Genomic DNA, 26,299 nt, shown 5'->3' with positions numbered 1-26,299 from the left:
GAATCAAGTCCTGTTCTTCTGCAAGAGCAGTCTATTCCCTGACCATGGAGCAACCTCTCCAGCCCCTTAGCGACTGGTGACCATCATTTGCGAGGTAGAGAGGTAGTTAAGGTAGATGTAGCTAAGGTAGCTACCTCCTAACTTTTTGCTTCCAGAACTTTTTGTAAACTTAAAATTCCTTCAGACAAAAGTTTTTTCAGGGGTTCCGTATGTAGTTGGCATGTTTGAGGCTTTGGGTTGAGTACCTTGTGCCAATACCTTCTCCCTCCCTGCAAACAAAACAAAACCTACAAAACTTCTTAAAGATTCTGGAAGCTTCCTTTATATGGAGTTTTCCTTATAGACATATTGAAATTAAAATGGAGAGGTTTAAAAAAAATGTACCTAGTGATTTGTTTAATGTGACAATAAATTGCTACCTGTTAACATAAGTGGCTTTTCACTTTTTGGTTTTTCGGGACAGGGTTTCTCTGTGTAGCCCTGACTGTCCTGACACTCACTCTCTAGACCAGGCTGGCCTCTGTTGTTGATAGATTTTCTTTTACTCTTAGCCTGTAAAGCACAGCATCCGTTCTGCACTCTACGGTACTATGCCTCTAGCGCCCGTGCCACTGCAGGTTGGTACGCGAGCCAATTATGTTGGAGACTTAAAAACACGCGCGCAGAGACAGACAGAGAGAGACATGGACACGGATCATCCTTGATACAAGAATGCCAACTTTATTGTGCTGCAGGGAAGCTTCTACAGGGATCCTCAACTGATAACCACGCCCCAGCTCTCAGGATCTTTCAGCTGCAGGCCTCACCAGAACCCACTCCCCTGCCATCAGGGTCTCGTGCTCAGAGCAGCTGCAGGTGTTTTGCTCAGTTCACTCCAGCAGGCAGAGCGTCTGAGGCAGGCAAAGAAAGTCAAGGGGCCAGGGGTCTTTATCCCCCAACATCGCCTCACACATTGGAGTGCTAAAATGTTGTTGGTTGTTTTACTCTTTTGGCTTTTTTGGAGGTCCAGCCATCCAGCTCCCAAATAAATCACACACGGAGGCTTAGCCTTACCTATCAATGCCCAGCCTTAGCTTGGCTTGTTTCTAGTCAGCTTTTCTTAAACTATCCCCTATCTTTTGCCTCTGGGCTTTTATCTTTATCCTATGTAACTTTTTAAAGTCTTACTCTCTGGCTTGCTGTGTAACTGGGTGGCTGGTCCCTGGAGTCTTCCTCCCAGATTTCTCCTTCTGTTTACTTTCTCTACCTGCCAGCCCTGCCTATCTTTTCTCCTGCCTTGTTGCAGGGAAAATTGTCTGTATTCTGTCAATCATGTTTTAAATAAACGCTGATTGGCCAGGCAGGAAGTATAGGTGGGTCAGCTAGCAGGAAGTAGAGGCAGGGCGATGAGAACAGGAGTAGTATTCTGGGAAGAAGGAAGCTCTTTCCAGAGTCCCTCCCAGATCACCAAAGAAGCAGCATGTGACCTACCCTGCTGAAAAAGGTACCAAGCCATGTGGTTAACATATACTAGAATAATGGGCTGGTGTACATTATAAGAGCCAATACGTAGCCTGAGCTAATGGGCCAATCAGTTATAACTAATGCAGAATCTCTGTATGATTTTCTTTGGGGGCTTACCGGCTGTTGGAACTGGGCAGGAGAGAAACCCCAACAAGCAGGCTCTCATGTTACACTGCCTGGCCATTGGCTGTTCAGCTGTTTAACTGACCATCAGGTGTTTCAGAGAGGCAAAAAAAAAATCAAAGCTTCACAGAGTTAAACAAATGCAACGTAAAAGACGGCAACACATCTTTGCACCATTAAAACAAATGTTCCACAGCATAAACAAATGTAATGCATCTTAAAATAATATTCTACAACAGGCCTCCAACTCAGAGATCCTCCTGCCTCCTGAGTGTTGGGATTAAAGGTATGCGCCACCACCACCTGGCCTGGCGTCTTTGTATAGAAAGTAATTTTCCAGAATAAAAAAGTTTAGGATATCAGCATAGCTTCATATTTGCAAGTTTCTGTGATGTGTAGATGCATACAAGAGTTCTGGATTCTCCGGTTGCTTCTGCATTTAGCCTGATGTAGTGCAGACATCACACAGCCGCTGGGAAATGCCACCATATGCCGAGGCTGGAGAGTGAAGGCAACAGCCAGCCTCTGGCCTTGGCTCTTGTCCCCAGTTGTCTGCACGCTGCAGGGCTTACATCTGTACTCTCACAGCTTTGGGGCAGATTCCCCAGGCTAAAGCCAAGCTGGTAGCAAGGCTGCCTTCTCCTCTTCTGGCTCAGGGACGAATATATCCCTGCCCTTTTAGCTTCTGAAAGCTTCTGGTATTCTACCCCACCCCTCCTCCACCTTTTGGGTTTGTGAGACAGGGTTTCTTTTTGTAGCCCTGGCTGTCCTGGAAGTCGCTCTGTAGACCAGACTGGCCTTGAACTCAGAGATCTGCCTGCCTCTGCCTCCCGAGTGCTGGGATCAAAGGTGTGTGCCATCACTGCCCAGGAATTCTGGTGTTCTTTGTAGTCCCTTTCATTTTGAAAATCGGTAAAGGCTGATCGAAGCCTCCTCCTTGCACCTCATTGCCTGACTCCAGCCTGGCTTCCATTTCCTCTTACAGGAATCCTGCAATTACAGTAGGGCCCACCTGGGTAGCCAAGGATGCTCTTTGAAGTGCAGCCCTGCCTTCTCCTTTCTTTGAGTCACTGGGATCGTGGTGGATGACTTTAATTAGCCGTTGTTTTGTCTGCTACAATTTAGTGTTATGAGAAGTTTTCGAGGCAGGGCAGAAAGATGAAAACCCTTGGGCGTGTGAAGTCCCTCAACTCAGGTGTTTGATGCCTTCTGCCAGCAGCAATATAGCTCCAGCACAGCTGGAGACCTTTCACCTTGTCTCCAAACCTGCAACTCTCTAGAGAACTTACCAGAAATGGCATTGGCAGTAAAAACACCTCCTGAACCCTTTGCACAGTTGCACTGGCTCCTCAGCTTTCCTCCTCAGCTCCCGGGTCCATCCAGGGCTTCTCCAGAGCCACTTCAGTGCGAGAGATAAGGTTCCTCATATCAGCTGGGATATTTTCAAGCATACCTGTTTAGTGGGTTTTCTCGCAACGACTCTGGCTTTTTTTTGCAGGACTGTCTGACCATCTTAAAGGGCCAGGCTACCCACTGTGCAATCGACTGGACAGGAAGGGGGTGTTGCACGTAGTGAGCATAAACTGTTGGTGCACTAAGGCTCCCGGAAAATGTTGCCGAATGTTGCAAAGACTTCTGTACTTCTGCAGGCTCCTTCCATGAGTGTGCAGGCTCCTGTGACTGCTTAGCACATGGCACTGGCGGTTCGCTCTGCCCCTCTCGGGTCTGTGAGAGCTGATTCTTAGGTCCATGGACACCGCCCAAGAGCTACATTTATCTGCCCCAGCTCTGGCAAGTTGCTGGGCTAAGCTATGACACTATCAGTAGCAGTGGCACTGGCTGGTATGACCTCTCCGTCTATTGGAGAACCAAATATATCTGACTTGGCTCCCAAATAATGACAGAGGCTTCTTATTAATTATGAATGCTTGGCCTTAGCTTAGACTTGTTCCCACCCAGCTCTTAAAACTTAAATTAACCCATTTACATTAATCTACGTTCTGTCATATACATATGGATATACATATAAAACTGTATATCCAACTTGTTCTGCATCCCAAGCACCTCATATTCTTCCCCGAGTTCCTTTCTCTCCCGGGATGTCCTGCCTACCTCTCCTGCCTAGCTATTTGTCACTCAGTTCTTTATTAAACCAATCAGAAGGTGCCTGGGCAGAGATACATCTTCACAGTGTACAAAAAGATCATCCCACAACAGAGCAGGAAAAAGAACGGATAGAAGTTTATAAAGAACCTACTGTGTTGGCATTTGCGCACAGTTAGTGGTTTGCTAACCCGACTCTGGCCCTGCTCCTTTATCTTGGTTGTTCTTGGGTCCTCTGCAGATTGGGGATTTACTTCTTGGTCCGCCCATGTTCACGGAGACCGTGACGGTGAGGTTCCTTGGTGTGTGACCTAGGAAAGGTCCTGATGTTCAGTCCTTTTCTGTCTCCCCTGTACCCTAGCGACAAGCCTGCCATGCCTTTTCATCTTTGGGTGTCTTTGGCTCTGTTTTCTTCTAAGAAGCTCTGCCGCTTGAAGCTAAGTATTTTTTACTCTTGAACGTTAAGTTTACTTTTTATTAAATGACTTACCTTAAGATTAAGTTGTCATCAAACCATTATATTTAATCTTATTTCAATGGTTTTATTTCTGGAATTTGAGGAAGTGTGATAGATTTCTACGGAGCAGTGGGAATTACAGACATTACAGAGTAATAAGGAACAGTTTTAACTTTCGGTGGGAGCAGTATAAATGTCATGTGCATTAGCAATCTTTTCAGATGAGTAATTCTATTTGTCATGGGTTGCTTGTCCCTGGAGATGATGCAAAATCCTGGTGAAAAGTAAAATTTTCTCTTTAGATTAATAGAATATAAGTAACGTCTGCATTGCCCCGCCCCACAGCCAGCCGTTGGTGTCCCTTGTCAGTGTGGTGTATGCTGATTTCCTCCACCCACAACCCGTGCTTTATAGCTAATAACTCTTGTCTCATTCCCTGTCTAGTGCTGACACACAGGAGTTCTGTTGATGCTAAAAACCCCGTAAGGTTCGCAAGTAGGAAAACCAGGTTATAAAAAAAACACTGCTTATTGGGTGACCTCATTTGCAGAACACTCCAGAGATGAATGTAGAAATCTGACCGCAAAATTCAGCAGGGGCAGAGGGAGGGAGAGCTACGGCCTCCGGGGTTGAGGGGGTGCTCTTATCTCTTTGACTTCCATGCTGGATACGCAGCCGATCACATACTGTTTGCACCTCAGTAAAGCTATGAAGTCAAAGCAGAGATCTAGAAAGGCTTCTGGCCTGGTCTGCTCCTTCTGAGGCAAGTACCCTTGCCAAGAGGTGGGTGGGACCGTGAGTCAGGTGTCTTGCCTTGGATCAGCAACTGCAGCTGCTGGGGCTGCTGCCTGGAAGGAGCTGGAATTTGTGTGCATGACCCTGGTCGAAGTGAAGCATCATTTCTTAGAAGGGTTGAGATGCACTAGCAAGGTTAGTGAAAGAAACAGCCCACCCTCTACTGTATGCTTGTTGGCTGATTTTTGTCTGTTGTAATCTAACCTAAGGATGATAGTTTGAATGTAATTGCGCTCCCCTGCCCCCCCATCCCAAAGGGAGTAGCACTATTAGGAGGGTAGCCTTGCTGAAGTAGGTGTGGCCTTGTTGAAGTAGGTGTGGCCTCGTTGAAGTGGCTGTGACCTCGTTGAAGTAGGTGTGACCTTATTAGAGGAAGTGTGTCACTGTTGGAGGCGGGCTTTGAGGTCTTTTTTGCTCCAGCTTTGCTTGGTGTGACACAGAGACCACTTCCCGTTGCCCTTTGATCAAGATGTAGCCAGCACCCTGTCTGCCTGCACACTGCCATGCTCCCCGCCATGATGATAATGGACTGAACCTCTGAAACTGAGTCACCCCAATTAAATGTTGCCGTGGTCATGGTGTCTCTTCACAGCAATGGAAACCCTAACTAAGACACTGAGTGTTCTCAGGGTACACAGAGATGTAGGCCAGACTGAGCTTTCAATAGGTTAAATGTATTAAATGCTCCTGGCCCTCTAGGAGGGCCAATCCTGAGGGTTGATCCCACACCTTGTTATAAACCTTATAAGTGGTTTGAAGATATCCTACCAGTGAGCCACTCTTCTGACTGGCCAAATGCATTCAACTATGATATTTTTAACTTATCTTGGGCTATAGGATGTTCTCCTTTTATAAGCCAAGGAACATCTATCATAAATCTTTGGTTGACTTATGAATATAGAAATATACTGTGGGCCAGACTTGGTGACTCATGCCTTTAATCCCAGCACTCTGTGAGTTTGAGGCCAGCCTGGTACGTACTAGTGAGGTCCAGTTCAGTCAGGGCTACATGGACAGACATTGTCTCAAACAATTAAAGCCCAAAATAAAAAACAAAATCTTTGAAATAATTGTGCATTAATTCCTTTAAAATACTATGACCAAGGCAACTTACAGGAAAAAGAGTTTATTTTGACTTAGAGGGATAAGAATGCATCTTAAAGGGGAGGCGTGGCCGAGGCAACAGGAACAGGAAGCCAAGAGATCGCATCTCAACCACAAGCACAGAGCAGAGAAAGAGACTGGAGGCCTTGAATCTCAGTGACTGACCTCCTCCAGCAAGTCCACGATCCTAAACCTCTTCAACTAATGCCACCGACCGGGAACGAAGTGTGCAAATATATGAGCCCATGGGGGACACTCCATTCAAGCCCCGGCACACTGCCTACCACAGAGTATGATGGGCCCTGAACCACCCCTGTTTCCCTGCTCTGTAGATGGGCATAGGAGCGAGAGCCCTGAAGTAAGTGTGGTCCATGGCCTTGACTTTACACAGTGGCTCCTACGGAGTGTTGAGTGCGTGTGCCCACTAGGAGAACTTGGTCCTTTGGGCTCCGTGGCCCAAAGTCCACAGAGAGCCAGGTGGTATATTGGGAAAGTAAGAGACTCCGTCCACTTTTTGTAACTGGTAAAATTCACTAGCAAAAAAAGGTCCTGTTTCTTCTGCAAGGCTTTTTAAGTTTATATATTCTTTTTCTTTGCCCCCCTCCCTGCCCCAGAAAGAGCTTAAATCTGGCATATGACAATAATATAATAATAATAATAATAATAATAATAATAATAATAATAATAATAAAGCATAACTAAATAACTTTGTTTTATGTGTGGTGCTAAGGTCAGATCTCAATGCCAGGTAAACACCGAGCCAGTGAGTTAAAGTCTTGCCCTTTGACATTTGAGACAGGCTCTCTCTCTGGATCTCTTGATCCTTCTGTCTTAGAAGAATTCCCAGTGCTGGAATTACAAACATGCAGTACCATGCCTGGCATAACTAAATAATTTGTATAAGTTTATTCATAAAGTGGAATCATAACATTCCATCAAGAAAACGTCATTGTCATGTTTCTGGGCTTGTGGCCCCTGCTCACTTGAACTTGAGAGTTGTTCACTGGGCTCCAGCTCCTGTTTGGTCATGTCTTCCTAATAACGTGCTTTGGGCTCCTGAGCTCAGTGTCTGAGATGAGCCTGTCTCCCCAGTTGGTGCCTTATTAGAATCACTGTAACAATATCTTCACGTGTGCATCTTTATCCACATCTCTGAGTATTTCCCTAGAAGAGATTTCCTGGAAAGTGAGAGTGTGGGTCAAAGGGTACGGCATTCTTGGTGCTGATGGCTGGCTATCTTCCAGAGTTTGCCAGGCACCAATTTCTGTGCTGAAACCAGTTCCTGAAGCCAGTTCCTAGTCCCCAGCACCAACACCAGCACTGTCTCTGCCTTCATTGTTACCGAAAGCCAGAGTACTTCCAGACAGCACTAGGAATAAGAGCATCCTAGACCAGTGGCCTTCAACCTTCCTAATGCTGCAACCCTTTAATGCAGTTCCTCATGTTGTGGTGACCCCCAATCATAGAATTACTTTCATTGTTATTTCATAACTGTAATTTTGCAACTGTTATGAATCATAATGTGTGTATCTGATATGCAGAATATCTGAAATGCGACCCCTGGGAAATGGTTGTTTGACTTCCCAAAGGAGTTACAGTCCACAGGTTGAGAACCACTGCCCTAGATGAGAGGAAAATGATGTTTTATTTTTATTATTTTCTTTTTGCTAAAGACTACCTGTTTACCATTGAAAAACGTGTATGAGAACCAACACAATAGACCATGTGCGTCTGCCCGTCAGAGAGCGCAGCTGTTAACTGTGCCCAGATGTTTTCATTTACCTTTTTAAAGATGGGATGGTTGAACGTTTGTCGATTAGCTCTTTAATGTCTTTTCTGGGGATTTTAAAATTTATTAAGGACATTTCTGTTTATTTTTTTTTTTTGTCTAATATGCCCCTAGTTTGTAAATCTGTCGATACTTTGCTTTTCAACATAGTCTTTGGACTTTAAAAAATTTGATACTTGGGAAGTTCTGTACTATTCATAAATTTTCATATCTTTTAATATTTAAATTTTTTAAACTCTGTTTCACATGGCGTATGGTTTGCAACATTCTGTGTGAGAACAACTTTCTCAGCATTCTCTCCATGTAGCACACATAGAAAGGCAGATTTTGAGCTAGAGAGATGGCTCAGAGGTTAGGAGCACTGGCTGCTCTTCTGGAGGACCTGGGTTCAGTTCCTAGCCCAATCGTCTATAATGAGATCTGGTGCCGCCTTATGGCATGCAGGCATACATAATATATATATATTAAAAAGAAAGGCAGACTTTGACACAGTCTTAACAGTGTGTGGTGGAGTCACAGACCACAGGCACCTAGCCTGCTGATGTTGGTATGGGAAGGAAGTTTAAGATTGGAGAGGTGGGGATACCTTTAATGCAGAGCTAAAGTTTAAGCATTTAATGTAGTAAAAACTTTGAGCAGCCGAATATCCTTGAAAAGCAATTAAAAACTTAAGCTGACTTAGTTTAAGCAAAAAAGAAAAAAGAAAAAATATTTTTGAGGAGGAGCTGAGTTACAGTGCTTTCCAGGTGCACAAGATTCCTGGCACCATGAAGATAAAATGGATCAAGAGAAGACATTTTATGGGCTGTGTCATGAAAATGTCACAAGACTGTGGTCCTGGCATTGAAGTGATGTCACTGGGTGCTCCCCCTGCTTCTCACCTTGACAGCTTCTTGGTAGGGATCCCTTGCTCCTCCAGATTTATGTTTCCTTAGGCCCAGACTCGGAAGAATAAACAAAACAAAACAATGGTTCTTCTTCGAAATTTCTGAGCAGACCCAGAAATGCCCCTGCCCACCTGGGGCAAATACATGACAGTTGTCAGATGGATGTCCTGTGCCTACTCTGAACTCCTCACTGTCCTGGGCCGCTCATGTATGTTCCCCCTGGAGTCCGAACCCCTGTGTGCTCAGTGGGTCAAGTTTCTCAGAGTGGGCGGTCCTGAAAGAACGGGAGGCCTGGTCAGCTGTTCTTACGGACATCTTGTCTAGTGTTCATTTTTCATTGATGCCGAGCCCTTAGGTCAGCCCACTCCCATGTGGTTTCTTAGCCTTCCAGCTTCTGTGTCTTGAGGCATCACTGTCACATCTGCCCCACGCTGCATCGGAAGTGATGGGTACCACTTGTGCCTTCTCAGGAACTGGTGGGCAGAGTTGGCCAGAACCAGGAATGGAAGAGAAAGGGAGGGAATTAGTACTCTGCCCCCTCCAGCCCCAGTGCTTGGAAAGAGGGCCCGACTGGACAGGCGCAGGTTGGAGACGGTGAAACCACACTGGCTGAGCAAAAAGAGCCGGAGCCCACAGCATTGCTTAGCCCGGCTGTCACAGGACTCTCATTTGTCAGCTCACCTTCCAGTACATTCCTGCTTGGTCCATGGGACACTGCCAGGAGGAAGTAACTTGCTTGCTTATTTCTGTCTGTCTGTCTGCCTGTCTGTCTCCTCACTCCCATTTTGTGTATGCTTATGTGGCTGTTTGAGACATGTGTATGCTTATGTGGCTGTTTGAGACATGTATGTGTGTGCTTGCCCGAGGAGACCCCAGGTCAGCGTCCAGAGATATTCCTTGATCTCTTTCCACCTTAAATGTTGAGGCAGTGTCTCTCCCTGAAGCCAGAACATGTTGGTCCAGATAGACTAGCCATGACTTTTCAGGATTCCCTTCTCTTTCTGTCTGCGCACCATGCTGGGGTTCCAAACACACACACCATCGCTTCCAGCTTTTTACGTAAGTACTGGGGAGTCAGCTTCCTGCTTGCATGGCAAGTACTTTGACTGACTGGGACATCTCCCCAATACCCACTTGGTCAACCTTTTCAACTCTCTCAGCCACTGCCACGTGGTTGAGTGACAGTTACCGCTCCTTTCAGATATGTGAGGAAATCCCTTGATACAACCCAGGCTGTAGATTTCTACTCGACACACACTCCATATTTACTCAGTGACAGCAATAGCTTTGCCTGAACATGTTTTATTAATGGAGAGTCATTTAGCGTTTGTGAATATAAAGGGGGGCAAGCAAGGTTGGCTAAAGTTGACTTCCCAAGCTCAGATCTTTACGGAGTTTAAAACAGTTGCTTAAATAGAGGGAAGATATTGGACTTTACCTAAATTTTGCCTTCATTCATTTTCTTTTCCTGTCAGCAGTAAAAATAGAATTTAGTCAAGGAATGCTATTCTGAAGGGGTCTTTAAAAAGCAAGTCAGTCTGGGCCATGGTGGCGCAGTCTTTAATCCTAGTACTCAGGAGACAGAGGCAGGTGGATCTCTGTGAGTTCGAGGTCTGGTCTTGTCCTGTCTTCCAGGACAGACTCCAAAGCTACAGAGAAACCCTGTCTTCAAAACAAAACAAAACAAAACAAACAAACAAACAAATCAGAAGAACGGCAAAACTGCTAAGAAAACAGTATGGAAGTTTGTCAGTACACCATGGGACTCAAACTTACAGAGATCCGCTTTGCCTCTGCCTCCCAAGTGCTTGGACTAAAACCACCCTCCGCCGCCGCCACCACCTGGCTTCTGTTTCTACTTTTGCAGAGTTAGTTCCATGACTAAGAGGGCCATTGTGTTTGTGACATCATGTTTTTGGAGACTTATAGAGGAGCTGAGATCCCTTTAGTTCCTGATGCTTCACCTTGTGCCTGTGCTGAAGACAGCATGTGCCACAGCCAGGTGTTGAGTGGCGGCACTTGTGCCGTGTCCAGCCCTGGGGAGCCTTGGGCAGCTCTCTTCCGAGCTGACCTGTGGGAATTTCCCCCTGCACTACGGCACCATTTCAGGTTGTGAAAAAGCAGATGGGCTTCCTTGCCAGGGCTTTTTATAAATATAAGCCTTGATTAAAGCCGGCTGTTGGAGCCTCCCACTCAAAGGTCATTTGTGAAAGGGGAGCTTTCGGTTCCTTCATAAGCAAACCTGCTTTACCTACGTCATCTGGATGAGCCTATCACACTCAGAAAATAGCAGCGCCCAGGGCGGCCCTGGTCACATAGCAGGATCTTTGGTATTAGATGCTGCCCTCCTGGCGGGAGCACTTGTGAACTGTCGCCTCCGGTTTCCTTCCAACTTTATTTGCTCTCCTTAGACCCCGGCCACATTTGTGGATGAAAGAGCCACTCACCACCTCAATCACCCTGAAACCCAAGGCAATTGATTGCCCTGTTGATTTTCATGAGTGACACTAATGAAAATGTGTTGTTTGTGGGGAAGCCATGTGCGAAATGCAGCGTGAGCAAAATTGTGCACTCATTGTCACTGGCCTGGAAACTGTGGGGTGTAAAGACTTGGGGGTTACCATCTGGCACTGTTTGTAGGTCTGTTTCTAACTTCTGCTAGGTTTCCCAAGGGTTCTAGCTCCCAGGGCTGTAGCTGGGATTCTGCCCTAGTGGGGGGTCTGGTCCCCTGACTGGAGCCATTGCTAGGTAAGGTAAGCACCTCTTGATTACCTGGGTGGTCCCCGGTAGATACTGTGCTGCTGTTCATAGAAATAAAAATAGTGGGTGCTTTATTTAGTTATGTCTTTGTTTTTAAAAATATTGACTTTGAGGGGCTGGCAGGAGCAGACACACCCCTGCAGAGTCAGAGATAACTCTAGGAGTAAGTTCTCTCCTTTTGCCACGTGGGTTCCAGGGATCACACGCAAGTCTTCAGGGCTTTTGGCAAGGGTTCCTATCTGCTGAGCCACCTGGCCAGGCCCCCTGTTTATTTTAGAAGAACATGCACTGTCACCATTGCAGCCAGATCCCCGTGATCTGGGGGCAGGGAGTTAAAAACCCAGATTCTGGAGCCAGACTTCTCAGGTTAAATGCTTGTCTTATTGTTGGGTGGTTGTGTGCCCTTCAGGAAATTATGGGTTCTCTGTACCTCGATCGTACCCACGTAAAATGGAGATAATGCAGCATGCATGCCATGGGATAGCTAAAAGGATTAAATGGAGCAAGTCTTTGGGGTTGCATTCAGGACATGACGACAAGCGCTTATTAACTACTGGCTGCCGGCTGAGGTGCAGTGGCATGAACTCATGATCCCAGCTGTTTCGGAGGCTCCAGCTAGAAGACCACTTGAGCCTGGGGCTTTGGGACCAGCCTGTGTGACTTAGTGAGTCAACAGCTGTTATGATAGGCTTGTCCTGAGTCATGGAATCCAGACAGGCTGAATTTGGTGTGATTGTGTGGTGCCCTGTAAGCTGGTTCAAGCAGAGTCTGACCCATAAGATGGTAGAAAGTGTACTCGCATACCCTCTTAGCAGTATAGGACGGTCTGTGCTTGTCCCAAGGTTAGTTCTGGAGCCCACTGTCCAGTAACTGCTAGTGGCTACCTGGATCAGTGTGTGTCCTTTCTGTCTCTTATAACACACTGCGCAGTGTCTGGTCCTCAGTGCCCCTGAAGATCCCCAGGGAGCCCCGGAGCCCGGGATCTCACTGGTCGGTTGATTTCCCCAGCGCCATCAGACCACAGAGCTATTGCCTGCTGCACCGCAGCGTCTCAGTGCATCTGACAACCTTGACATGCTTGACATGCGTTCTGTCTCCTGTCATTTGGGGTGGGAATGAAAGCAATCACATTCCCCATTACACGCTGTGAAAGCCACCAACATGGCTGCAGGATGCCGTCTTCAGACTTCTACGGTGTCTGGAAATGAGGTCACGAGGGTGGAAGCCCGGTGTGGACACGGCGTTTGGTTTGGCACTGCTGACCGCCGTTCTCCTGCCTCCTGAATCTACTCTTGTTAAACACCGTAGGTGGTAGTAATCCATGGCTAAAGGTGAATTATATCCTAGGGGGATAAAAATAGGAAGGTATCCCAACATAATGCAGAAATAAAGTCACAGACATTCTCTCTTTCCTCTTAAGATTATTTTTTTCCGTGCTGGGGACCAAATGGCCTTGTGCGTGCTGAGCAAACACTCTGCCGCTGGTCCACAGCCCCGGCCTCGCAGCTTGGAGTCTGTTTGAACTCATGACATTGTGAGGTAGAAAGAACCTTCGAAATCCCTTCGAGGAAGAGTAAAAGTGATGTAATAGCAGTCCCTCAGGTGGAGAGACCTGCCACAGAAAGACTGCAGAACTGCTTTTGTGTCCAGTGGACCCCGAGGGTATGTGGGGTGATCCCACCTCTGATAAGCCAGCTGAAGTCACATGCTTGCCACAAAGGTGTTATTATTAATAGAAAGAAATTAAACGAGTCAAGTGTTGCGTCGGTTATACCCATGTAATGCATATATCGAGGTTTTATATAGCAGCATAAGGTCATATTCTCAGAGTCTGCCATACTGTGAGCTTGTGATTGAATATGAACTACGGAGACTGCCATACAGGCTGTGTGTGCAGTAAGGTCAGCCTTATAGGATATAGGATATATATGAAAAACCATTGGTAGGCAGTACATTGAATGCTAGTTTTCTCTTCTTTCTTCCTTCCTTTTTTCCTTCCTTCCTTCCTTCCTTCCTTCCTTCCTTCCTTCCTTTCTTTCTTTCTTTCTTTCTTTCTTTCTTTCTTTCTTTCTTTCTGTCTTCCTCCCTCCTTCCTTCCTTTCCTCCCTCCCTCTCTCCCCCTCTCTCTGTCTCTGTTTCTCCCTCCCTCCCTTCTTCCTCCTCTCTTTCTTTCTCTTTCTTTCTTTCTTTCTTTCTTTCTTTCTTTCTTTCTTTCTTTCTTTCTTTCTTTCTGATAGTGAGGTGTATTTAAATTCCATGATGTATACTTATAAAATCTGTAACCAGCATACATTAAAAAAAAAAGCTAATCTCTTGGGACATTGAAGCACATGCTCTTTCTCGGTGACAGTTTCATCGAGATGTGATGTAGATATCTCTGAACTCACATGAACACTCCCAGAACCCCCACCCATGGGTTTTGGTATATTCATAAAAGGCCTTCTGCCATGGCCATTATCACAATCAAGTTGAGAATATTTTCACCACTGGAAAGAAATTCTGCACCCAGCAACAGTCCCTTCCTCACCCATGTGACACAGCCACTAATCTGCCCTCTGTGCCCACGGACCTACCTTTCCCCTGCTCCTTCTCCCCTTCTCTGAAGCGCTCTCCTGATGAGCTATGTCCCCGGCCTTGGATCTGCCTGTTCTGGACATCGCATGAGTGTGTAAACTGCTCCTTTGGTTTAGAAACCCTTCAGCCTCTTACCTCTGCCGTGAGATAACGGATTCTTTCCTGCTCCTAGAATTGGTTCCTTCCATCATGAACAACTTGCTGAACCCAGATGCCATTTTCTCCAACAACGAGATGAGCCTCTCAGACATCGAGATATACGGCTTTGATTATGATTACACCCTGGTGTTCTACTCCAAGCACCTCCACACGCTCATCTTCAACGCTGCACGGGACCTGCTCATCAATGAACACAGGGTAAGGCCACAGAGACCTTCCTGTCCTCTTTCCCTTTGACCCCTTTGATGTCTGATGGGTAAACAGCCCCGTGTGGTCACGTCAGACCCTGCACTTGTTCAGAAGTCCTGTAGTTAGTGGCTGCAGGGAGAATGGACGGTTTCTGGTCCATTCCAGTTTTCCAAGTGGCTCTTACTCCTCTAGAACCTGGCTGTACATATGTGTGCCCACGTGTGTGCGCATGCATGTATGAGTGCTCGTGAGTGTGCAAGTGTGTGTACAGGTAGGAGTCAGAGAATAGCCTTGTGTGTCATCCTCAGAGTGTTGCCCATCTCTCTTAAGACAGGACCTCTGATTGGCCAGGAGTTCACTAATTAGGCTAGACTGTCGGTCAGCAAGCTCCACCCCCCCAGTTCTGGAATCAGAAGCATGCTCTTTGAACCCCTATACTACCCCAGAAATGTGGCTGTGACTTCTGTCTCCAGCCAGAGCCTGTCTCCCCAGGGCTTTGCTGTGATTCGAGAGTTCCCTGTGTGCTGAGCGTTCTGCCTTTGGTGGTGGTCACTGTTCAGCTCTTCTGCCCATCCATTCCTTCTTCCCTCCCCATGTTTCATCTCTGGCTTTTATGAGCCACGGCCCGCTGGGGATGCAGGAGGGGTAATGGGGTGACACGGACATTGTTCCAGAGGGAGTCAGTGGTGGAGCCATCTGATAGACCTCCTGAGGACACCAGAGCAGCGGGTTAAGGAGGCACAGCCAACAGTGGGAGTAGCTTTTTCAGGGAGCTGGGGGAAACAGCCAAAGGGGTGTGATTTTGGTCTGGCTGGCCAGCAGAGGTGGCCTGGGGTGCAGTGAGTAACCTGGAAACTGAGGTTGTGCAATCTGCAGTTTGTCCCCTCTCAGAGGTGACAAAGTGTGACCAGTGTGGAGAAACCATCCCCCGGTACTAGATACTTGATTGGAGGGGCCAAAGTTCCCTTTATCTGGGTCCTGGCGTTGGGCACAGTCTCTCTGTACTTTTGTTTCCCAGGGGATTCATGTGGTTACGCTGTCCTGATTCATGATGTAGAAATGGCAAAAATGCCCTAGTCTTGTCGCTAAGCGCAAGCGGCAGCTTTCTTCTGTTTTTACACTTCTTGTCAGCCACATTTCTCCGTCTGTTCTCCTCCAAGGGGAAGAGGCCCTGAGGAGCCAGGTAGCTCTGTCCCTGCTTCCCACCCTCCACCTGCCACTGCCCTTAGCAGGCACTAGGAGATGGCTCCACATGGCTGCTGCCTTTGTGCTGGCCCACTGTGGTGTGCTCCGAGCTTGCTGCCACCTGGAACATGGGATCCTGTCCTAGCTTCCTATCGGTACCGTACCCCACTTCTGGCCCAATGCTGAGAGCTCGTGGTCTCCAGCTGAGTGCTTGGTAGCCACCTCCATGGTCCAGATCCATCTATCCACTGTATCTCTGGACTTGTTTTCCTGTAGGAAACAGGTTTAAGAACAGCGCCTCCCTTGGGGTGTTGCTGTGGTCATTAAGTATGAGCTGTGTTACAGACGTTTGGTGTCTAGAAGACACCCAGCATGAACTAGGGCAGTGTCACTGTTTCTCTCCACAGCCCGCCTGCTTCCGTTCTCTGCCTTAGAGACCACAGGAGCAGGACCCACTATAGATCTGAGCTCAGGTCCGTCCGGTCGGGGACTTCCTCTCTACCTCTCCATGTTGCCCTTCGGAGCTCTCATGCATTTCTGCCTTGGGGTTTTTGTTGTGGTTGACGTGAAAATTAAAAGACTCACGAAAGCCGTAACTTGTGAGAATAAAACTTGTATGAAATATGGGAGCTGGACTGAGCTAGTCGGTGAAGTAGTAGGTGGGATCATGCTTGAAAAGCCACCAGATTGGAGATGATTGAAATCCCATTATAACTATTTGTTGCTTTGATAAAAGAATCATTATAATACTAATTATATCAGGCATATTAATAGAGCCAGTGATGCAGATGCAGATTTTTCTCTTGCTCTGGTTTTAAACAAGTCCTTCTTCCCAGAAGCATTGAGTTAGTTCTGTGCCGTTCTTGCTGCCAAAACCTCCTAAGCTCAGGGCTGGGAAGACATCTGCCTTTGGAATACACGAGGGTAGAACAGTGAGTTTGAAATTTAGCCTCCTGTCAGGAAGCAAATATAAAATGTTCAGCTCCTTTAGAAAATACCTTTAAATTTTCTTTTAAAACAAGAATAACTTTTCATGATGATAGAAATAAAAAATTGAGTAATAACTCTACACTTTCATTTCATATGTCCACTAATGAGCAGCGGGGGTGTTAAGAGGGCTCCTGTCGTCTCCCAATGTCTCACATACACATTTGTCGGTGCCTCCTTGTGTGTGTATATGTGTGTGGTGTGCGAGCTTGCTCTCATGTGCTCATATGTACACATATACACTGTGAGATAGTCTGAGTTGTTCTTTGGAATTCTGTCCACCTTAATTTTATATTTTTAGACAGGGTCTATCTTGGTCACTGTTCTTTTGCTGTAAAGAGACATCATCACGACCCAGGAAGCATTTAATGGGGACTTGTTTACAGTCTCAGAGGCTTAGTCCATTATCACGGCAGGAAGCAGATAGCTATGGTGCTGAAGTAGGAGCTGAGAGCTTTACAGCCTGATCGGCAGGCAGGCAGACAGACAGACAGACACGCTGGGCCTGGCATGGACTTTTGAAGCCTCAAAGCCCACCCCAATGCCACACCTCCTCCAACAAGACCACACCTCCTAATCCTTCCCAAACAGTTCCACTAATTGGTGATTAAGCTCTCAAGTATATGAGCCTGTGGGGGCCATTCCCATGCAGACCACCACAGGTCACCATCTGGCCTCAAGCCTGCTGTGTGGCCTCGAACTTCTCATCTTCCTGCCTCCACGTCCCAAGTGCTGGAATTACAGGTGTGTGCCATCACACCTAGTTATGGGTGCTGGGACTGAGCTCAGGCAAGCTCTCTTCTCACTGAGCTGCACCCCCCAGGCTTTCCATCTTATTTTTCTTTAGGATTGGGTCTCTCGCTGGTCCTGCGCTTCCCTATTAGGTCAGGTTGGCTGGGCAGTGAGCCCCAGGAATCCACCTGTCGGGAGTATAGGCATGTACCACTATGTCTGGCTTCTTATATTTATTATTTTATTTTACTTATTCTTAAGTTCTGTGCATGTGCATATATGTGTGTATATATGTGTGCACATGTGCGTAAAAGCTGGAGGTCAATGCTGGGTGTCTTCAATACTTTCTGCCATAGTTTTTGAGACTGGGTCTCTCTGAGTCTGGAGCTTACTGGCTTAGTTAGGCTGACTGGGGTTCAGTCCCCAGCACCCCCTGTCTCTGTACCCCCAGAGCTGGGGTTGCAGATGAGGATCTGAGTGTCGGGATCCTACTGCAAACCCTCATGCTTGAGAAGCAAGCACTTGGTGAAGCGAGCTACCTCATCAGCCTGCCACATGTGGGTTCTGGGATTCAAACTCAGGTCCTCCAGCTGGCAAGGCAAGTGTGTAACTCACTAAGCCAGGGCCATCTTCCCAGCCTCCATCTTGTTTATTTAATGTAGCCTATGCCTTTAATCCCAGCACTCAGGAGGCAGAGGCAGGCAACCCTCTGTGAGTTTGAGGAGGCAGGTCTGATCTACAAAGAGAGTTCCAGAACAGCTAAGCTGTTATGCAGAGAATCCCTGTCTTGAAAAGCAACAACAACAACAACAAAAAACCCAAATTCAAAAATTGTATTTTTATCTATTTGGTAGGTGTGTGTGTGTGTGCACGTGCGCACACGTGCGCACATGTGCATGCACAGAGGTCAGACAGCTTTTGGAAGTCAATGCTCTCTTTCCTCCACATGGTCTTGGGAGTTGAGCTCAGGTCATCAGGCTTGGCAGCAGGTACCCTTACCTGCTGAGCCATCTCTCTGATCTCCTCTTCTTGTTAAGGGGCACCGGCTGTCACCTGCTTGCTCAGATCCAAAACCCAGCATCCTCTGACTCCTCCCACTTTAAGAGTGTTTAAGGCTTAGCACATAGAAAAGTCATGGAATAATACCGAATTCTGTCTGTACCCCATTCTGTAACATCCTGTTCCTGCTGGACCTTGTCACGTGGAAGATTTGATACTAACATTGACCACTCTCTGGTGTCTTCCTGTTGCTGAGCACCCACGGGATCCCACAGTTCGGGCGTGCACTGCTGAGGCGCTCTGCAGAGTGCGTCTCTGCTGGGTTGTTTTGTTGGTTTCCTCATGGTGGATGGAGACGGATCCTGGGTTTTGAGGGGAAGAGGTCAGAGGCCAAGGGTGGTTGTCATCACTGCAGGAGACATTTCACTGAGTGTTGACTTTGATCAGCTGAGGAGGGTGAATGTTTAGGCACCTTCTCCTCTTAGGGTGCTGTCCTCTAGGGCGGAAGTTACTCGGTGTCTGTGAGTGCTTGTGTGATTTGACGCCATGTCTGTGTCCCCCCACCCCCCGCCCTTGACACAGGGTTTCCCTGTGTAGCCCAGGCTGTCCAGGAACTCACTCTGTAGACCAGGCTGGCCTCAGACTCAGAGCTCTACCTGCCTGGCGTGAAAGGTGTGTTGCATCTCTGCCCGGCTCCCACATGCTTCTTAGCTCTCCTGAAGCCACTGGTCTAGTGTGAGTCATCACCTCCCAAAGCCCAGCTTCCTTCCTCTCTTCATTCCCTTAAGTTTGTCCTTCACTTGATCGCTTATCTGTACGCGTGCGTCTCTGGGTGTTCACGGCGGCTGGACAAGGACGTCGCATCCCTTGGAGATAAAGGGTTGGAGCCATTGGACGTGGGTGCTGGGAACTGACTGAACCAGAGTCATCTATCACCCCAGTTTCCCGCTTCTTAATTTTTGTTTATTTTAAAATAAATACACATAAGAGCAACATACACTTCCCTGAGCTATCTGTCTCTCCATTCCCGAAGATGAGTTTTCACTAGGCCTGCCTGGGCTACCTCCTCGCTTGCCCCCAGACAACACAGGCCTTGCTGCTCTTCCCTGCTAACTGTCTGGCCCTCACCCTGGGCATGGGTCATTGCGAGGCGTGTTCTCTGTGAGCGTGCGCTTCTTTGTGGCACGGCTCCCAGGATAGAGTAGAACTTCCTGAGGACAGACACTGCCAGTTGTGTTCTCCACAGCCTTCTCAGCCCCTGACACAGTGCTTGACACCACGCAGGTGCTCAGCAAGTGTTTGCTGTACAGGGGCGTGTGCTCTGCAGGTGGACGAGCGCATCGTTTGGGGCCAGCGCGCCATGGAGGCTGTGCTGTCTTTGCTCTCTGTTTCGTGAGGTTTGAAAGAGCTCTGTTTCCAGTGAGACTCATAATCCAGGCCACGCAAAATGCCAGACTAAAAGCTTTGAAAAACCAGAATGTTTACAGGCGTTCTGAAACTCCCAGTGGCACTGTAGAAATGATTAGCCGTTCAGAGAGCTGCTGTTAGCTACAGAGGTGGAACACAGCCAGGCTCCAGGGCAGTAGGAATTGCCCATGGGTACCCAAGTGCCCATGAGGGATGCCTGAGTCCTCTGCTGCATTGAGATATTAATGTCACCAGGGCTGTCCTGTACAGGGCAACTTTGGACCTTATCAGAATACTCACGTTCTTCCTGAAGCCATTGTCCTGCGGAGGCTTTTCTGTCTGTCTTCGAGGCCATTGACTATTCTGTTACTATGGAAATGCGCTGTCTAGCCCGCTCATTGAGCTTCTGTGTTGGTAGCTGCTGCTGTAACAGGGGAGCGATAAGCTTCCAGGAGAGGGGCTGTCCTGGTTGGCTTTATCACCTTGACACAGCTGAAGTTATCAGGGAAGAGGAAACTCGTTAGAGAGAATGCCTCTGTCAGGTAGCCTGAAGGAAAGTCTGTAGAGCATTTTCTTGATTTTTGGTTGATGCTGGAGGGCCCAGCTTATTGATTTGAGCTCCACCTTTGGGCATGTGGTCCTGGGTGCTATAACAAAAGAGACTGAGCAAGCTATGGGGAGCAGGCCAGTAAGCAGCACTCCTCATGGCCTTTGCTCTGTTTCTGCCTGAACTCCTCCCTGACTTCCCTCAGCAATGGAGCACGGCCTGAGAGTTACAAGAACCCTTTCCTCTCCACGTTGCTTTTGGTCATGGTGTTTTATGTAGCAAGAGAAACCCCAGCTAAGACAGGGTGCTGGGCTGATTCAGAATAGATTAAGTGGGTTAGGGCGGACCTGGAGATGACACAGATCCAGGTTCCAGTGCTGGCTCAGTCACTGTGCTTCTGTGTGACCCCGGACAAACGCCTTGGCGCCGATCCTCAGAGCGCCGAGCCATAAGCAGGCAGGAGGTGCCGTCTCCCTCACGATGGGCAGTGAGGTTAGTGCAGCTTAGCCAAGAGATGCTCACTTTAATCACATCTTCCTGACCCCACCCCAGGCTGGTGGAGCTTCAGAGGCTCTGCAGTTTTGGCCTTCAGTCACCGAGCAGAGTCACATCCCCGTGGCTGGGTTAGTGTGGGCTTTGGCAAGTATCTCAATAAATATGCAGAACTGTACATGGTGTTCAGAAGTCTGAGAACACCCACGAGGAGAAATATCAGGTTGGGGATTTCTTGGCAGGCACACAGGTGTAAGATAAATGAGCCCAAATGTGACTTTCAAGTCACTGCTGGTGCAGGCTGACTTGAAACTTGCTGGGCCCCTTCAGGCAGGTGGTGCCTGGCGGTTCCAGGAAGCCGGCAGCCGTGTGGCTTGGCAGGCTCACTGGGGTGATGCCTGTCTTGCTTTTATTTCTGCAAAATGGACGTGGCAGCACCTACAGGCAGCAGAAGCCCTGTGGCTTCTGTAAGGGTGCTCTCAGGCCTGGATTCTCATGCAGTGTAGAGGAGGGAGGACTGGCATTTTTGTATAATGTGAGCAAGAGTATGTAACTAGGGAAGACCAGAGACCCGGCTGTCTCCAAAGGCTCCGTGTGTTCTCAGAACAGTAGAAGTGGATGGGGGCCACAGGCTGAGAAAGTCCCCTGGGACAGCAGCTGTGGGGTTCTCCGGCCCCACAGTCAGGTGAGAACAGTAACAATAGTAAACTGTATGGCGGCTTCCCCCGAAAAGACCTCATTTGGATGCCAGGGAAACCCGGTCATGGTAATGTGAAGTTGACAGAAGTAAGGAAGGGAGGGTTTACTTCGACTTACGGTTTGAGGGCACAGTCCATCGTGGCAGAGAAACCTTGAAGCAGGACAAAGAGGACCTGTTTAATATTAATTGTAAATGCTCGGTTGATAGCTCAGGCTTGTTACTAGCTAACTCTTATACTTAAATTAACCCGTATTTCCTATCTATGCTTTGCCATGTGACTTGGTACTTTTTCTTAGTACTCCGTGCCCATCTGAGTCTGCTCGCCACTCCAGACTCCGCCCTCCTTCCTCCCAGCGTCCTCCTAGTCTGGCTCTCCTGCCTGACCTTATCCTGTCCAGCTATTGTCCAGTCAGCTTCTTTATTAAACCAGTCACAGCGACATACATTCACACAGTGTAAAGGAACAGTGCACATGCCCAGTTCGCTTAATCTTTATCCAGCACCATGGGATGGTGCTGCCCTCCTCTAGGGTGGTCTCAGCTCCTTGTTAGCCCAATCTAGAAGGCCCTCGGATGTGCCCAGAGGTTCATCTCCATGAAGATACCAGAACCCGTGAGGCTGACGGTTAGGGTTGGCCTTGCAGGGCTCCACACGATGGTGTGCGAGTGGGATCGAGGGTCTGATCTCAGCCTGGACCAATGGAGCCCAGAGCAGGATGGAGATACAGAGGGCCAAGCTGTGGTCTGTCCCTATGGGCATTGCGTTCTCACCCAAGTGTTAATGACTCCCAGGCCATCATACAGGGCCTATCTGTGCTGTCCTGAACTTACTGCCCTGCCCTCCTTTCCTTTCCTGTTTTTATTTTATTTTATTTTATTTTTTTTTTAAAGCCAGGGGCTGAGGTAGCCCAAGCTAGCCTTGAACTGCGTGTGTAGCTGAGAATAACTTTGAGCTCCTGACCCTGCTGCCCCACTAAGTGCTTCGATCCCAGGACTGTATCCCCACGCGTGCCCTCCTCTTTCATATTTCGCTCATCACGTGTCTCTGCCCCTCAGTACCCTGCGGAGATCAGGAAGTACGAGTATGACCCAAACTTCGCCATCCGTGGGCTCCATTACGACGTCCAGCGGGTGAGTCTGATCTCCTGGTTTTCTGCAGTTGTGTAAGCAGAGTGCTGCTTATTAAAAACCCCTAGTGCTTTCCATGGTAGATGGGTTGGAATGCAGTTCTTCGGGGCTGCAGGATGAAATTCAAATATATTTGATAGAGCCGATCGGAAGAGGGAGGCGTTAGGAAGGCGTGCGTCTCAGGTGCCGGTTGGAAGTGCGAGTTAAAGCTGATAGGAGGGGAGCCAGCTGCCGTACCTTATTCCTTTTTCTTTCCTCATTGTCATTTCCTTCAGACGCACCTTAGTTAATGAGCAAGGCTTTTAGAAACCATGCATGCAGTGTTTCTCTACCTGTGAGTCCCGACCCCTTTGGGGATTGAACAACCCTTTCGCAGGGGTCGCCTAGGACCACAGCAAAACACAGATATCTACATCACAACTCATAACAGTAGCAACATTACAGTTATGAAGTAACAATGAAAATAAATTTATGGTTGGTGGCCTCCACAACATGAAGAACTGTATTAAAGGTTGAGAACCCTCCTAATGCTCGTGGTAGGGAAACGCAATATTGACAGGATTTATAACGACCCTTTTTCTGCTCATCTTGTATGCAAAATTGTCATTCACACGTGTGCACGTTTCTGTCTTTAAAGGCAGTGTTGATGAAGATCGATGCTTTTCATTACATCCAGATGGGAACCGTCTACAGGTAAGAGGAAGTGGCCTCTCACTCCTGGGTGTAACCCAGGCTCTGTTAACCGACCAGGGATGAGGGAAGTGGCCACGTGTAACTTGTTCAGGAATACAGGCCGAGGCCTGGCTCATGTTTGTCTGTAGGGATGCCCTCAGGAGCCGAGGGTGGGTGAGAAGCCACACGGGTGTGGGTTATGGAGCATCTCATTCTCTCTGTGACGATTAGGGAGCCTGATATTGACTCTTTTTCTTCTTTTTTAGGACTCATAGAAGCACTTTGTTTAGGTAGAAGAAATCTCTGACTTAAAATGAAGGGTTTTGGCTGTCGATGTTTTCTTATTGGGGAGGGGTTCTGGGAGTGGTCGGTCTGGTCTTAGTGTGTGTCTTATTCTTTAAAAGACACGCATGCTATAGTTTAGACTGTTGTCTCATAAACTCTGTCAGAGTAAAGCAGGCCTGCAGGTAGACTCGAGCACCAGTGAAGGCGCAGGGCCAGCGGCCCTGTCCCCCCCCACCCCAGCACGGTAGGCTCTTCAGAACTGTAGGTCCTTCAGTGTGTGTATGTATCCACGCTTGTGCATAGAATTCCTAGACAGTGTGGTCATGTTTGTTGATTTGTTAGGTATGGACACTGCCCAGCTGTGGCAGGTGATGGTTTGGCTTTCGATCACTCTGTGCCCGTCTGCTCCGGTCATGGTCTCCTGCCCTCGTTAGACGTTGTTACAGTAGTCTTCCTTGTGTGGATTCATAGGCAGAAACATGTACCTTGATTTCCTTCCTTGTTCAGGGTTTGCTTTTTTTCCCTTAAACTTAGTAACTTTGAGCCTGTCCTGGTCCTTGCTCTGTAGCCCAGTCTGGCCTTGACCTCACAGAGACCCACCTGACTCTGCCTCCTGAGTGCTGGGAGTAAAGGCGTACACCACCACTGCCTGGCTTATTTGCTTCATTTCTGACCCACATATCTCTGCTTTTTCAAAATGTCATGTGCCAAACATGGTTATTTTCCAATAATTAAAATGTTTTTTTCTTTTTTAAAAAATGGCCTCTGCCATCTTGTTCTCCAGTGTGGCTGCTTATCTCCGGACAGGCTTTGTGAGGGCACAGGCAACTCTGTGGAGTTGGTTCCAGGGATCAGACCCAGATCAGTTGTCCAAGAAGCCACTAGTGTTCTGAAAATCCTCACCAGATGGTCCCTTTTGTCCCCACATCTGTATGTCCTTCCTGGCTCACGCACAGCGTCCCTTCTCTCCTGGCCCTCACGGTGTCCCCCAGTGTTGTTCGTCCACAAAGATATCAATCTCAACAGCCCCCGTCTCAGACCCTGAAGACTGCCTATGCTTGTAGACTGAAGCTGAAGCCTTCATTTTAGGTTTTTAATTCAACCGACTACCAGTTCTCGGCTGCGTCTACACGGGTTCTTAAGTGCCTGGATTTGTTAAGACTTAGTCGCAAGTAGCTGAAAACTAACACAGATGCGTTGCTGTGTTCTCAACCGCAGCTGCAGGTCCGGAGAGTGGAGGAGCTTCCTGTCCTTCACATGGGGGGGCCCTGTGCCTGATGTGATGTCAGGTGATGGGAGTGGGTGAGCTGGGCGTGGCCTGCCTCATGCGCCTTTCCCCACTCCTTGGCTTCCCATTCCTGCCCCCATCTACAGCCCACTGCCTGTCCTGTTTCACCCTCCCAGCCTGAAGTGGTCCTGCTCCTTTCCAGGTCCTTCCCATCCTGTCCTGACCCCCATCCACCCACTCCTGTTAACCCTTTTGTGTGTCCCCGGCCATTGTGTAAGGGCTAGACATCAGGGCTCAGGAGGGGGAACCAGGTGATGTGTTTAAGAAGGGACACTCGGGTGTAAGTTCCAGCAAACTCTCTGCCACCAGAACAGAGTGAGTCTCCAGGGTGCGGTGTCCTGTGCCTGTCTTGGGGCTCACACTGACTTCCTCACGTGAACCCCAGCTCTGCGGCCCCACCTCATGGGTCTCAGCAAGGCCCTGGGAGCCTTGGTGTCTCTGTAAACTGGCCAGCTCCAGCCTGATTGTGTGTGTGGTGTGAGGCTGGTTGTGAAGTGGAGGTGTGCTTGAAATGCAGCAGGACAGGCAGGCAAACATGCCGCACCTCAGTCCCTCAACCAGTTGAGAACCATGATGGGAAGAAAGCAGCGGCTCCAGTCTTGCTCAGTTCTGAGCTCTGCCACAGGTTACACCCTTGGGCTTGACTTTCAGCCGGTGTTGACTTCTCAAGGGCAAGGCCGGTGTGTGTGTGGAGTGTGTGTGTGTGTGTGTGTGTGTGTGTGTGTGTGTGTGAGAGAGAGAGAGAGAGAGAGAGAGAGAGAGAGAGAGAGAGAGCAACCCTTACCTCATTGGATCCCCTCCTGATTTTTGCTTGCTGGGTGTGTGTGTGTGTGTGTGTGTGTGTGTGTGTGTGTGTGTGTGTGTGTGTGACTGACTAACCCTCATCTCATCAGATCCCCTCTTGGTTTTGCCTGCTTTCTTTCCTTGTAAGGTTCTGTCGGTGGCTGTTCTCCAAGGCCAGTCCAGAACGATCTCGTTTGTTACAAGGTCTTATCTGATTGCTGGGGCACAGCTCGTTTTGTTTTGTTTTGTTTTTTGTTCTCAAAGGCCAGGAGCTGTGACAGGTCAGTCAGGCGAAATGTCAGTGAGTGCACTTGGTGCCTTTAACCCTCCTGTGCGGAGTGGAGACATCACACGTCAAAGCACAGACTGCACCATGTGCGCCTCTTAAGATTGGGTTGTTGGCACTTCTGCTGATTGACTTGCCCCTGTGGAAGGCAGCGAGGCCCTCTGCGGTTTCCTAATTACCGGTTCTGTTTCTCAAGTGCTCACCCCTGGAGAAGGGCGGAAGAGCAGCCTTCTGAGATGGCCAGCTTTGGGTGAGCGGGTGACGTTTCCCCTGGATATGCGGGAGCTGGACTGATTCGCAAGTTCCAGGTCAGGCAGAGAGTGGATGTGCGCAGAGGGGAACGGGCGCTCAGAGTCACCTGGTGCT

General features: G+C 48.3%; 1 protein-coding gene and 1 long non-coding RNA gene across 2 annotated transcripts in view; one reads left to right on the top strand and one right to left on the bottom strand.

Moving 5' to 3' along the window:
* The window catches only part of Nt5dc3 (5'-nucleotidase domain containing 3), a 51,169-nt gene that overhangs the window by 6,804 nt on the left and 18,066 nt on the right, over positions 1–26,299 (top strand). Inside the window, exons 2-4 of the mRNA XM_048418291.3 lie at positions 14,268–14,452; positions 22,548–22,622; positions 23,257–23,312. Coding sequence (XP_048274248.2) covers positions 14,268–14,452; positions 22,548–22,622; positions 23,257–23,312 — 316 coding nt within the window. The remainder of the gene's footprint in view (positions 1–14,267; positions 14,453–22,547; positions 22,623–23,256; positions 23,313–26,299) is intronic.
* LOC146889740 (uncharacterized) lies at positions 11,570–14,369 on the bottom strand. The gene is made up of 2 exons (XR_014999787.2): positions 14,231–14,369; positions 11,570–12,864 (listed from the first exon to the last, which is right to left on the bottom strand). It is a non-coding gene; the product is annotated as an uncharacterized LOC146889740 (long non-coding RNA).

This window comes from Myodes glareolus, chromosome 26 (assembly GCF_982192425.1).
Source record: "Myodes glareolus chromosome 26, mMyoGla1.1, whole genome shotgun sequence".
NCBI classification, from domain to species: Eukaryota; Metazoa; Chordata; class Mammalia; order Rodentia; family Cricetidae; genus Myodes; species Myodes glareolus.
This window is presented reverse-complemented; position numbering and strand designations above follow the sequence as displayed.